The following is a 14,698-nucleotide window of genomic DNA, read 5'->3' as shown; positions in this document are numbered from 1 at the left end:
TAGTAATCGCCCACGTTCGGTAGTGCCAATCCTCCTCTGTCCCTACTACGCTGAAGGAACCCCCTCCTTACTCTCGGAACTTTCCCTGCCCACACGAAGCTCGTGATGCTCCTGTCTATTTTATTAAAAAAGGTCTTAGTGATTAGTATAGGGAGACATTGAAATACAAATAAGAACCTCGGGAGGACCATCATCTTAATTGCTTGCACCCTGCCCGCCAGCGATAGAGGCTGCATGTCCCACCTCTTGAAGTCCTCCTCCATTTGTTCTACCAACCGTGTCAGATTAAGTCTGTGCAAGGTTCCCCAGCTCCTAGCGATCTGAATCCCCAGGTATCGGAAGTTTCTTTCCACTTTCCTTAGAGGCAAGCCTTCTATCTCTCTACTCTGGTCCCCTGGATGTATCACAAATAATTCACTCTTCCCCATGTTTAGCCTATACCCCGAGAAATCCCCGAACCCCCTCAAAATTCGCATAACCTCTATCATTCCCCCCGCTGGGTCCCACACGTATAACAATAGGTCATCCGCATATAACGAGACTCGGTGTTCTTCTCCCCCTCTAATCACCCCTCTCCATTTCCTGGAGTCTCTCAACGCCATGGCCAGAGGTTCAATTGCCAACGCTAGAACCTAGATAGCTTAATAATGGCATTTGTGTGGGGGGGCAAGAATCCAAATCAGCAAAGCATAGGAGGAAAATTATGGGAGGCCTGGCACTGCCAAACCTGCAATATTACCACTGGGCAGCTACAGCGGAAAGAGCGAGAGGATGGGTGCAAGAACCCAACTCGGAGTGGGTGCAGATGGAGAAGGCCTCCTGTAAGGGGACGACCCTCTAGGCCCTGGCCAGGGCAGCACTCCCGTCCCTCTCGACGAAATACACATCGAGCCCAGTGGTAGCGGCCACACTGAAAAAGCGGGGCCAACTAAGACAGCACTAAGACAGCCACCATCTGCGGTAACCACAGACACCCGCCAGCCATGCTGGACGCAACGTTTAAAAAATGGGACCAGGACGGGGAACGCTGACAGTTAGGGACTTCTACGTAGCACACAGACTAGCGACACTGAACAAACCATCGGAGGAATGGGAACTACCGACAGGACAGGAAATGAGACACTTACAAATAAAACACTTCCTCCGCAAAGAGACAGTAGGATACCCCTGGGCCCCGGAGACCACACTATTAGAGGGCCTGATGACCATGGACAATAAGGAAGGGGGACTCTGTGGGAAAATATACGGACAGCTACTGAACAGAGCCCGAACACCACTGGACGAGACCAGATGGAAATGGGAGGATGAACTGGGGACAGGAGTTGGGTGGGGCATCTGGAACGAAGCACTGAACAGGGCCAACTGCACCTCCTCCTGCACAAGGCTCAGCCTAATGCAGCTCAAAGTGGTGCACAGAGCGCACCTGGTGTTATACCGTCAATTCACTGTGAGACCGTGAGAACGAGTGAATACTAGGCTTTCTTATCCATGAACTTGCCTGCCAGTATCTGTTGTACAAATGAGTGCCACCCACAGGTGGCCGGTCTATATATCCCCCGGTGAGGGCGGAGCCAGAGGCGGAGCCCACCGGGGTTCCAGTACAGTACCTGAAACTAGACCGTATTCTCATTTCCAGGTCATAGGTCACAGCAGTATACAGAAAGTTCATACTTAGTGAATACATTCACCACATTCACCCCCTGATAAAAAAAGTCAAGTCCAGCGGGGGTGACGTGAGGTCATCAAATATTCAATCTGTCTGGAGGCCAGATCAGTCTTTTAGTCCTCCTCAGCTCTGGCGATGCGGCGGGTACGGTTGTTGCAGGTGGTGACTCCGGGGGCGTGTTGTCTGGAGCTTGAGCTTCAGTCCGGCGTGTCGGAGACAATTGAGGGGTGGGGGTAGGCAGGGGGGTGATGGGTGGCGGCAGTGCAGGCACGGAGCAATACAGGAGACCCATAAGGGGCGCTGGGGGTGGTGGTAGGCAGCAGGGGGAGGGGCTCGTTGGCAGGGGAACCAGCTGCCGCCAGGTCCCGTAGGGAGACCGTATCTTGCCGTCCGTCCTGCTGCGCGACGTAGGCGTACTGGGGGTTGGCGTGCAGCAGCTGGACCCTCTCGACCAGGGGGTCGGTCTTATGGCTCCTTGTATGCTTCCGGAGAAGGTCAGGTCCCGGTGTTGTCAGCCAGGAAGGAAGCGAGACCCCGGAGATGGAACTCCGAGGGAAGACAAACAAACGGTCATGGGGGGTCTCGTTCGTGGCTTTGCAGAGGAGCGATCTAATGGAGTGGAGGGCGTCGGGGAGGACCTCCTGCCAGCGGGGAATCGGGAGACTTCTAGACCGGAGGGCCAGAAGGACGGCCTTCCATACCGTCGCGTTCTCCCTCTCCACCTGCCCGTTTCCCTGCGGGTTGTAGCTCGTAGTCCTGCTCGAGGCAATGCCCTTACTGAGCAGGCACTGACGCAACACATCGCTCATGAACGATGTGTCCCGGTCGCTGTGGACGTACGCAGGGAAACCGAACAGTGTGAAGATGCTGTGCAGTGCCTTGAAAACCGTAGCCGAGGTCATGTCGGGGCAGGGGACAGCGAAGGGGAAGCGGGAGTACTCGTCAATGACGGTCAGGAAGTCTATATTATGGTTGGTGGAAGGGAGGGGCCCTTTGAAGTCAATACTGAGGCGCTCAAAGAGCCAGGAGGCCTTTACCAGGTGAGCCTTGTCTGGCCTGCACTCCGCGCAGACTTGGCAGAGCCTGTTCATGGCCTTGACCTCCTCAGTGGAGTAGGGCAGGTTGCGGGCCTTAATGAAGTGGGTAAGCTGGGTGACCCCCGGGTGACAGAGGTCATCGTGGATAGTCCGAAGTTGGCTATCTTGCGCGCTGGCGCATGTGCTGTGGGACAGGACATCTGGGGGCTCATTGAGCTTCCCAGAACGATACTTGATATCGTAATTGTAGGTGGACAGTTCGATCCTCCACCTCACAATTTTGTCATTCTTAATCTTGCCCCGTTGTGAACCTCCTACCGGCTAGGTAGTGCCTCCAGTGCCTCACGGCTTCCACTTTGGCTTGTGCTTCCTTCTCGACCGAGGAGTGTCGGATTTCGGAAGCGGGGAGTGTTCTAGAGAAGAAGGCTACTGGTCTGCCCACCTGGTTGAGTGTGGCGGCCGGGGCGACATCTGATGCATCGGTCTCTACCTGGAAGGGGACGGACTCGTCCACCGCGTGCATTGTGGCCTTAGAGATGTCGGCCTTGATGCGATGGAAGGCCAAGTGGGCCTCAGCCGTCAAGGGGAATGTGGTGGTTTTAATAAGTGGGCGGGCTTTGTCCGCATAGTTGGGAACCCATTGGGCATAGTAGGAGAACAGCCCCAGGCATCGTTTGAGGGCCTTGAGGCTGTGGGGAGGGGGAAGTTCCGTGAGGGGGCGCATGCGGTTGGGGTCGGGCCTTCGGACTCCGTTCTCCATGACGTAACCTAGGATGGCTAGTCGGGTAGTGCAGAAAACGCACTTCTCTTTGTTATATGTGAGGTTGAGGGATTGGGCGGCCTGGAGGAACCTCTGAAGGTTGGCGTCACGGTCCTGGTGATCGTGGCCGCAGATGGTAACATTGTCCAAGTACGGGTATGTAGCCCGCAAACCGTACTGGTCCACCATTCGGTCCATCGTTCTCTGAAAAACCGAGACCCCGTTAGTGACGCCAAAAGGGACCCTGAGGAAGTGGAAGAGTCGGCCGGCTGCTTCGAAGGCAGTGTAGTAGCGCTTTCCCTGGCGGATCGGGAGCTGGTGGTAGGCCGACTTCAGATCGACCGTTGAGAGCACCTGGTACTGTGCTATCACCCATCTCCGCTATGGGGGTAGGGGGTGCCCACCCAATTGCGTGAACCGGTTAATGATCTGGCTGTAGTCCACAACCATCCGATTCTTCTCCCCGGTCCGGACGACCACCACTTGTGCTCTCCAGGGGCAGTTGCTGGCCTTGATGATCCCTTCCCTCAACAGTCGCTGGACCTCCGACTTGATAAAAATCATGTCTTGGGAACTATAGCGCCTGCTCCTGGTGGCGACGGGCTTACAGTCGGGAGTGAGGTTCGCAAAGAGGGAAGGGGGAGGGAGCTTGGGGGTCGCAAGGCTGCATACCGTGAGGGGGGGTAAGGGTCCGCCGAACTGTAGGGTCAGGTTTCGGTGACTGCATTAGAAGTCTAATCCAAGCAGTAAGGGGGCGCAGAGGTGAGGGAGAACGTACAGCTTAAAACGAGCGTAATCGGCTCCCTGCATCGCGAGGTTAGCGATACAGTACCCCCGGATCTGAACCGAATGGGATTCGGAGGCAAGGGAGATGGCTTGGGAGGGGTAGATGTGAAGGGAGCAGCGCCTTACCGTGTCAGGATGAACAAAGCTCTCCGTGCTCCCGGAGTCAAAAAGACAGGGGATCTCGTACCCGTTGACCCGGACGACCATCATGGAATTTTTCAGGTGCTTTGGCTGCGACTGATCGAGGGTGACTGCGCCAAGCTGCGAGTAGCCTGTGAGGTCGGCGGTATCACAAAATGGCGGCCCCCATGAGTCGCACGTGTCGGGCTGAGTCGAAGATGGTGACCAAGATGGCCGCCCCCATCGGTCGCACGTGTCGGCCGGTGCCGGAGCCGGCAGCCAAGTTGGCGGCCCTCATGAGTCGCACGTGTCGGTCGGTGTTGGAGCCGGCGTCCAGGATGGCGGCCCCCATGAGTCGCACGTGTTGGTCAGTGTTGGAGCCGGCGGCCAAAATGGCGGCCCCCACGAGTCGCACGAGGCTGATGACACGTCTGAAGGGGGCGTTCCCAGCAGGCACGCTGCCACATTGCGGGGTCTTCGGGCCTGTGAGTCCATGGGTCGGGCTTGGTGAGTTTTCGACTTCTGTGCTTTAGGTCGGCCCAGACAGACTCTGGCGAAGTGTCCCTTTTTGCCACAGTCGCTGCATGTCGCCGTGCGGGCTGGGCAACGCTGCCGGGGTGTTGACCCTGGCCGTAGAAGTAGCACTGCGGTTACCCGGTCTGGACGGGCAGCCGCGCGGCACAGGCCTGTGATGTAGTCGAGTCCGATGGGGGCCGCGACGATGGTGTCCACGTGGGGTTCGCCGGGTCCACGGGGAACCCACCGAGGCTCTGGTAGGCCACCGCTAATGAGGTGGCTAGTTTTACTGTGTCCCGCAGGTCAGTGGTCCCGTTTTACAGCAGACGCTGCCTGATGTAGTTTGATCGGACCCCAGCCACGTAGGTGTCCCGGATCTGTAGGTTCACGTCCTCCTCCGCCGTCACATTCCGATAGCTGGAGTTCCTTGCGAGTAGGGTCAGGTTTTCTAGGTACTCGTCCAGAGATTCCCCTGCGCGTTGACGGCGAGTAGTGAGGAGGTGTCGAGCGAATACCTCGTTTACGGGCTTCACGAATTGCGCCTTGAGGGTCGCGACCGCCGCCTCGTACGTGACAGCTTTCTCTATCATCACGGAGATTCGATGGCTCACCCGAGCGTGGAGGAGTCGCAGATTGAGGGTTTCAGAGGGAGGCGTTGTTTGGAGTTGAGGTAGGTCTCGAAACAGCGAAGCCAGTGTTCGAAGACCTACTTGGCCTCAGTCGCTCGCGCATCGCGTTCGAGCTTATCTGGCTTTAGAGCGGCTTCCATGGTGCTGTCGATGGATAATGAATTGTTCTCCCGTCAATTCACTGTGAGACCGTGAGAACGAGTGAATACTAAGCTTTATTATCCAGGAACTCGCCTGCCAGTATCTGTTGTACAAATGAGTGCCACCCATAGGTGGCCGGTCTATATATGCCCCGGTGAAGGTGGAGCCAGAGGCGGAGCACACCAGGGTTCCAGTACAGTACCTGGAAGTAGACCGTATTATCATTTCCAGGTCATAGGTCACAGCACTATACAGACAGGTCATACTTAGGTGAATACATTCACCACACCTGGCCAGAACCCGAATGAGCAGGTTCTTCCCGGAAGGTGGAGGACAAATGTGAACGGTGTCAGAGGGGCCCGGCCAACCACACCCACATGTTCTGGGCTTTTCCCAAACTGGCTGGGTTCTGGACAGTCTTCTCCGAGGCAATGTCCAAGGTTGTGTGGGTGAGGGTGAAGCCATGCCCAATAGTGGCAATCCTCGGGGTATCGGAGCAGCCAGAGCTACACATGGGAAAGAGGGTCGACGCCCTTGCTTTCACTTCCCTCATTGCACCCAGGAGAATCCTGCTCAGCTGGCGATCAGCAGCAGCGGCAAACTGGCTAGCTGACCTTTCGGAATTCCACACCTGGAGAAGGTCAAATAAGCCATCCGAGGGTCGGAGGAAGGCTTCCTTACTGCACGGGGCAATTTGTCGGTCTGTTCCAAAACCTGCTTGAGGCCAACAACAGCCAATAGAGAGGGAACTGGAAGGATTAGAAAGGGAAAAAGGAAAAAACAAAAGACAAGGAGGAACGCCAGAGACGAACAACCCGGGAGGGGTGGAGGGGGCGGAAAGGAGGCAGAGAATCTGAGATGGACAAAGAGGGATAACATTGGGGGAGGGGGAGGGAGGGCATGCCGAACTAGGCAGCAACAATTTGTAAATATAGAAACACAAGACAAAAGCCTTTTTTTTTTGCACTGTACGATAAATGAAAACAAACGTCAATGTACATAATTTTGAAAATGGCAATAAAAAGATTTTATTATAAAAACAATAATCTCGGACCGGCACGGGAGCACAGTGGTTAGCACTGCTGTCTCCCTGTGCCAAGGAACTGGGTTCAATCGCGGCTCTGGGTCACTGTCCGTGTGGAGTTTGCACATTCTCCCCATGTCTGCGTGGGTCTCAACCCCACAACCCAAAGATGTGCACGGTAGGTGGATTGGCCACGCTAAATTGCCTCTTAATTGGAAAAAAACGAATTGGGTACTCTAAATTTATAAACAAAAAATAAGACTACAATAATCTGGTTCATGACAAGCAACTATTGAACGAACCAATGACCTTCTCTGTAACAAATGCAGAAATGTTGTAGGTGCTGAAAATCTGAAACCAAAAATCGAAAACGAAGACATTCGGCAGTTGAGACAGAGTCCGTGCTTCAGGTCAACCTGAGACATTGGGCTGGATTCTCCGCTGGCGGGATTGCCCGTTGGCTACCCACAATTGCGTGGGGCTACCCACAATTGGAAACCCCATTGGCCGGCTGACGGGACGGGGAATCCCGCTGCCAGCGGGGCAGGGAATCCCGCTCATCAACTCTGTTCCTCTCTCCATAGTTGCTGGCTCGTTGGCCGAACCTTTTGAGCATTTCCTGTTTTGATTTTAGTATTTTTATGTGGTTTTAAGGTCTCTTTCACATTAGCTCCTTCATTCTCCACATCATTGCTGAAGACAGAAGGATGATTTTACTCCGATTAATAGGCCAGTGAGGTGTAACAGACAGACTGGAAGCAACCTCATCCCATAGCACAAACTGACAACAAGAGTAACAGTGTGCTTTTATGTGGCACATTCTATGTAGAAAAGCATCCCAACGAGGCGCTTGCAGAAATATTACCATGAAACTTCCAAATCTGCAGGCTGGATATGATGAGGTGGTTCTTTTCCCAGAGAAAATGGAGATCTCAATGTCTTGCTAGCTCATGCAGACAATGTCAGGTTGCTGAATTCCTTCAAGCAAGAACTGAATATGTTTCTGGCCTGGTCAGATTTGTGCAAAAGGTAGATCCTCGGCTGGATTCCCCGTTCTGGAGACGTCCCCACGCCGGCATGAAAACTGGCGCAAAACGGCCACCGATTCCCTGTTCCAGGGGGGCTAGCAGCCAGGCAGCGTGGAGCTCCCAACTCTAGCTGCTGATACGGCCTGGAGAGTTGCCGGCTCCGTGGCCGTGCATGCGCATGGCGGATGCCACTTGCGGACCCGGCCCGCAAAATAGTCCCCCCTTTGGCCAGCTCGCGTGCCCCGGAACGCCCTACCACAGTGCCCCCAGCCCTGAATATGCCCCCCCTGCCCGCGGATCGGCCCTCCCCCGACTGTGGCAGCGCTGGACTGAGTCTGCAGTCACCACGCTGAGTTCCTGACGGGTGAGACCACACGCGACCCACGCCGTCGGGAACTCGGTAGGTCGGGGACGGAGCATCGCGGGGCGTGAGAGTACGCCGCTTTTCAGGGCATGGAGCATCGCGAAAGCACCATCGCCCCTGATTTCGGCGTCAGAGATTGAGAATCCAGCCCCCTATTCGGGTGGATGTATCCCTTTACCATATCCAGGTTCAGGCAGAGTTTCACAGTAACTTCATTGCAGTGTTAATATAAGCCTACTTGTGACACTAATAAAGATTATTATTAATCGTAGTACCGCTGTTTGACTCAGAACGTCAGAGTGATTTCTTGGAGAGGTTCAAATGCATAGAATCCCTACGGTGCAGAAGGAGGTCATCAGCCCATCGAGTCTGCATCAACCCTCTGAAAGAACACCCTGCCTAGGCCCACACCCACCCTATCTCCATAATCCTATGTGGTGAACCACTGTAATAGGAGATGTAAGGTAGGTCCTGCACTACAGGTTCGCCGGTAGTTCCTGCCGGCTGGCTCCGTCCACGGAGAACTGTATAAATATGTATGACCTCCAGTGCCCTGCCATTTCGCCAGCTGCAGCAGGAGGCCACGCATCTGACTGTAATAAAGCCACAGTTGTACCCAACGTTAGTCTTTGTGCAATTGATCGTGCATCAATTTATCACAGTCAGATTTTCCACAGAATGGATATCAGAATTAAGCCCGATCGCCTGCAGCTGGATCCGCACTCGCCCGACGCCAGGAAAGACTTTACTCACTGGCTAGCATGTTTTGAGTTCTACATCAAGGCTGCGGGCCCCGAGCCAATGGAGGCTCAGAAGATAAACGTCCTGTACTCCAGACTGAGCTCCAGCGTGTTCCCGTTAATCCAAGACGCCACGAATTACACAAAAGTAATGGAACTCCTTAAGGAACACTACGCGCAGAAGGCGAACACGCTCTTCGCCAGGCATGTACTTGCCATCCGCTCGCAACTACCTGGTGAGTCCATCGAAGACTTCTGGCGAGCCCTAATTTCACTCGTCCGGGACTGTGACTGTCAGGTCGTTACGGCCGCCGAACACGCGAATCTCCTCATGCGCGATGCCTTCGTGATGGGGATTGGGTCGGACCGCATCCGAGAACGATTACTGGAAGGGGCCACACTCGAACTGGCGGAGGCGAAAACCTTGGCGCTCTCCATGACGGTTGCATCCCGTAACGTACAATCGTAGCCCTCCCGCCGCGCTGCCCACCCTTCTACTCCTTCCTAACCCTCCTGGACCCCGCCGACGACCTCCTCAGCCGGGGCCCTGCCGTTCCAATACGCCTGCGCCGCACGTCGATCAGCGCACGCCTGGGGGTCCCCGCTGCTACCTCTGTGGTCAGCAGAAGCACCCCCGCTAACACTGCCCGGCCCGCACTGCAGTTTGTAAAGCCTGCAGTAAAAAGGGCCACTTCGCGGCTGTGTGCCAGGCCAGCACAGTCGCTGCGATCGCCACGATCCCCCACGCCAGACGCACAATGGGAGCCGCCATCTTCTCCTCCCGGGTCCATGTGCGGCCAATGGGCGGCGCCATTTTGTCCCCCTTCGGCCATCTTGTCCCGACCCCGCAATGTGCGCACCATGGGCGCCGCCATCTTGTCCCGACCCCGCAATGTGCACACCATGGGCGCCGCCATCTTGTTCCCCACAGGGTCTCCGGACATCCCGACATCGGAACCGTACACGCTCGCCACCCGAAGCATCCGATGGCTACCCGCAGCTCGCTTCGATGATGCTGGACCAATCTCGCCCGCACAACTTGGCCACCGCGTCGACGACGGTTAAAATCAACGGCCACGCGACCTCGTGCCTGCTGGACTCCGGGAGCACCAAAAGCTTCGTTCACCCAGATACGGTAAGGCGCTGGTCCCTCGCGGTCCGCCCTGCCAATCAAAGGATCTCCCTAGCCTCTGGATCCCACTCCGTCGCGATCCGAAGCTTTTGTACAGTCACCCTCACGGTCCAGGGCGTAGAATTTAGTAAATTCCGCCTCTATGTCCTTCCTAATCTCTGCGCTGCACTCCTGTTGGGCCTGGACTTCCAGTGCAACCTCCAGAGCCTCACCCTCAAATTCGGCGGGCCCTTACCCCCCCTTACCGTTTGGGTCCTCCATTTTTGCCAATCTAACTATGGATTGCAAGCCCGTTGCCACTAGGAGCAGACGGTACAGCACCCAGGACAAGACCTTCATCAGGTCCGAAGTCCAGCGGCTGCTTAAGAAAGGTATTATCGAGGCCAGCAATAGCCCCTGGAGAGCCCAAGTGGTAGTGGTTAAAACTGGGGAGAAACACAGGATGGTCGTGGACTACAGCCAGACCATCAATCGGTACACGCAGCTCGCCGCGTACCCCCTCCCACTCATATCTGATATGGTCAATCAGATTGCGCAGTACCGGGTCTTCTCAACAATTGACCTGAAATCCGCCTACCACCAGCTCCCCATCCGGATGTCGGATCGGCCATACACAGCCTTCGAGGCGGACGGTCGCCTCTACCACTTCCTTAGGGTCCCTTTCGGTGTCACAAATGGGGTCTCGGTCTTCCAAAGAGAGATGGAACGAATGGTTGACCAGTATGGTTTGCGGGCCACCTTTCCGTACTTAGATAATGTCACCATCTGCGGCCATGACCAGCAGGACCACGATGCCAACCTCGATAAATTCCTCCGCACTGACCTACTCTTCTCAACCTGACCTACAACAAAGAGAAGTGTGTGTTCAGCACGACTCGGTTAGCCATTCTCGGCTATGTAGTCCAAAACGGACTTCTCGGGCCCGACCCCGACCGCATGCGCCCCCTCATGGAATTTTCCCTCCCCCACTGCCCCAAGGCCCTCAAACGCTGCCTGGGGTTCTTCTCCTACTACGATCAGTGGGACCTAAACTATGCGGACAAGGCCCGCCCACTCAATCAGTCCACCCAATTCCACCTCGCGGCCGAGGCACAACACGCTTTCGCCCGCATCAGAGCAGACATCGCCAAGGCCGGGATGTGCGCAGTGGACGAGTCACTGCCTTTCCAAGTAGAAAGCGACGCTTCAGACGTCGCCCTTGTCGCCACTCTAAACCAGGCAGGCAGACCCGTGACATTCTTTCCCCGCACCCTTCATGCCTCTGAAATTCGACACTCATCCGTCGAAAAGGAGGCCCAAGCTATCGTTGAAGCTGTGCGGCATTGGAGGCATTACCTGGCCGGTAAAAGATTCACTCTCCTTACGGAACAACGATCGGTAGCCTTCACACAACGGGGCAAGATCAAAAATGATAAAATTTTGCGGTGGAGAATCGAGCTCTCCACCTATAATTACGAGATCTTGTATCACCCCGGTAAACTCAACGAGCTCCCAGACGCCCTCTCCCAAGGTACATGTGCCAGCACACAAGTGGACCAACTCCGGGCCCTACACGACAGCCTTTGTCACCCGGGGGTCACTTGATTGTACCATCTGGTCAAAGCTCGCAATCTGCCCTACTCCGTCGAGGAAGTAAGGACAGTCACCAGGGACTGCCAGGTCTGTGCGGAGTGCAAGCCGCACTTCTACCGGCCAGACCGTGCGAGCCTGGTGAAGGCTTCCCGCCCCTTTGAACGCCTCAGTGTGGATTTCAAAGGGCCCCTCCCCTCTACCGACTGTAACACGTACATCTCAGTGTGGTCGATGAGTACTCCAGATTCCCCTTCGCCATCCCATGCCCCGATATGACGTCTGCCACCGTCATCAAGGCCCTCAGCACCATCTTCGCTCTGTTCGGTTTCCCCGCCTACATCCACAGTGACAGGGGATCCTCATTCATGAGCGATGAGCTGCGTCAGTTCCTGCTCAGCAGGGGTATAGCCTCCAGCAGGACGACCAGCTACAACCCCTGGGGAAACGGGCAAGTAGAACGGGAGAATGGGACTGTTTGGAGGGCCGTCCAGCTGGCCCTACGGTCCAGGAACCTCCCAGCCTCTTGCTGGCAGGAGGTCATCCCTGACGCTCTACACTCCATCCGGCCACTATTGTGCACCGCCACTAATAACACACCTCATGAACGTGTTTTTACCTTCCCCAGGAAGTCCACATCCGGGGTGTCGCTCCCGACTTGGCTCGCTGCTCCAGGACCGGTCCTTCTCCATAGGAAATTCCGACTCCACAATGCGGACCCCTTGGTGGACAGGGTTCACCTGCACCATGCCAACCCTCAATATGCCTACGTTGGGTTCCCTGACGGCCGCCAAGATACTGTCTCACTCAGGGACCTGGCACCGTCAGGTTCCACCCCAACACACCTCCCCACCAATGCGCCCCCCCCCCCCCACCTCCCACTGCGCCACCAATATTGACCCCACCAGAGAACCCCCCCCCCTCCCCTTTTCTGCACAAGACGACGAAGAGGACTTCTGCACGCTCCCGGAGTTCCCCGATGACTGGCCAGCATCAGCACCGCCGCCACCGCCATCGGTGCCATCTCCACCACCGCCAACACCGACTTCACCGCCACCGTTACGCTGCTCCCAACGAAGCACCAAAGCACCGGACCGGCTGAACCTTTGACGGATTCCGGACCGTCAACATGGACTTTTCTTTCCCTACCACTGTCCATAATTGCACTAATTGTATATAGTTTCACGTCACCCCCGCCGGACTCATTTTTAACAGGGGGTGAATGTGGTGAACCACTGTAATAGGAAATGTAAGGTAGGACCTGCACTAAAGGTTCGCTGGTAGCTTCTGCCGGCTGGCTCCCTCCACGGAGAACGGTATAAATATGCATGACCTCCAGTGCCCTGCCATTTTGCCAGCTGCAGCAGGAGGCCACACATCTGACTGTAATAAAGCCACAGTTGTACCCAACTTTAGTCTTTGTGCAATTGATCGTGCATCACCGCACCTAACCTTTGGACACTAAGGGGCAATTTTAGCATGGCCAATCCACCTAACCTGTACATCTTTGGACTGTGTGAGGGAACCAGAGCACCCGGAGGAAACCCGTGCAGACACGGGGAGAAAGTGCAAACTCCGCACAGTCACCTGAGGTAGGAATTGAACCCCGGTCCCTGCTGCTTTGAGGCAACCATGCTAACCACTGTGCCACCGTGCCTAAGGATGATTGGAGAGCTTTTCCCAGATTCTTTATTCCCAAACTGTTGTCCCATTTTCCCTGATTTTCCACCTCTCTCACACAGTTTTGGATAGGGCGCGTAGTCTATGTATTGTGATGCTCAAGGTATTTCAAACTGTGTAGAACAGGCCGGATGCACCAGAGGATTGCTGTCACTGTTCAAACGCTCACCTTTTGAAGTCTTCCTTTCCCCTTGTCCCCTTTGTGACAGTGTTGATAATGATTTTCCCATTGAAGTACAGCAGCTTTATTTTGGTCTGTTTGAACTTGCTAAGGTCGAACCTGATGGGGACCAAGTTTACAGTGTTTGACAATGGAGTCAACCCTGAGAGGGGAAAGGCCGACCGATCCAACATCCGTCAGGAGCTCGCTGCTGTCACTTACGTAAGTAACTGTAGTGAAGAGATGGACTTGCCGCCACAAATTGCCTCAGGTTTGTACTTTCACTCACTAGGAGCGAAGAACCTGTCCTTTTGATAGGACGTTTCACAACCTTGGGACATCCCAAACACTTTACAGCCAATGAAACACTGCTGGAAGTTTCAAATGTGATGGCAGGAAATGTGTGGAAATCAAAATGTCATCAGTGACTAAGTGGAACACTGGCAAGCTCCTCGGAATCAGTACCAGTCCTGAATGGAGAAACCAATGATGCAATGCTTCCAATCGGTTCTGTCCACATCACAGCCATGGATTAATAGCAACCAAACTACAAACTCCACCTTAATGTGTGTATTCTCCTCACTGATCAAGGATTGTCTCTCAGTGTCAACTCAATGGTGTGGTGACAGCTTCATCCTCATCCTCAATGAGACATGGGTCTGGGGCTCCACTTTCTTGACATCATGAATAGGCCCTGTAACTACTGTCAGATGCCCCCTCTCCCCGCTCAAAGCTTGCGGGCAGCTCCTGTCTATAGCCTACGCTACTTGCCCACATGCTGGTATTTCTGTCGTGTTGGGTGTTCTGATGCACAAATGATCCAACACGGCTGTAGATGGTACAACTCTGTTTTATTGTCTTAACAACGACAACTACGACTTCCGGTTGCGGCGATGACCAGCTAAGCTGCACGTTTCGGCACCTCCCATTTCAACGGACTTTTGGGCTCTTATCTTGACTGGGTTGCTGCTGCTGAGAGTAAGGGGGAGCTGATACGAGACGAGGTGGTCGGGACGGGAGGGCGCCGTCTGGGGGACAGACGGGTGCGTGAGACCTGGGTGAGGAGATGGGTTAAAAAAGGGGGTGGCTAGTCGACGAGGGGGGGGGGGTAAATGGCCCCCCAACCCGGCTGATCACGTGGAATGTGAGAGGCTTACATGGGCCGATTAAGAGGGCAAGGGTGTTTGCGCACTTAAAGAGACTGAAGGCGGACGTAGTTATGCTCCAGGAGACGCACCTGAAGTTGACGGATCAGGTTAGACTAAGGAAAGGATGGGTGGGATAGGTATTCCACTCAGGGTTGGACGCGAAAAACAGAGGGGTGGCAATACTGGTGGGGAAATGTG

At 55.1% G+C, this 14,698-nt stretch overlaps 1 protein-coding gene across 8 annotated transcripts in view; it reads left to right on the top strand.

Annotated features, from left to right (window-relative positions):
* Positions 1 to 14,698, top strand: part of LOC140393941 (tubby protein homolog) — a 217,893-nt gene that overhangs the window by 190,993 nt on the left and 12,202 nt on the right. For all 8 annotated transcript variants that reach the window (XM_072480612.1, XM_072480615.1, XM_072480610.1 and 5 more), the window contains one exon: positions 13,466 to 13,574. In XM_072480612.1, coding sequence (XP_072336713.1) covers positions 13,466 to 13,574 — 109 coding nt within the window. The remainder of the gene's footprint in view (positions 1 to 13,465; positions 13,575 to 14,698) is intronic.

The sequence above is a fragment of the Scyliorhinus torazame genome, chromosome 17 (assembly GCF_047496885.1).
Source record: "Scyliorhinus torazame isolate Kashiwa2021f chromosome 17, sScyTor2.1, whole genome shotgun sequence".
NCBI lineage: Eukaryota > Metazoa > Chordata > Chondrichthyes > Carcharhiniformes > Scyliorhinidae > Scyliorhinus > Scyliorhinus torazame.
Note: the sequence above shows the minus strand (reverse complement) of the source record. Positions and strands in the feature narration are given on the sequence as shown.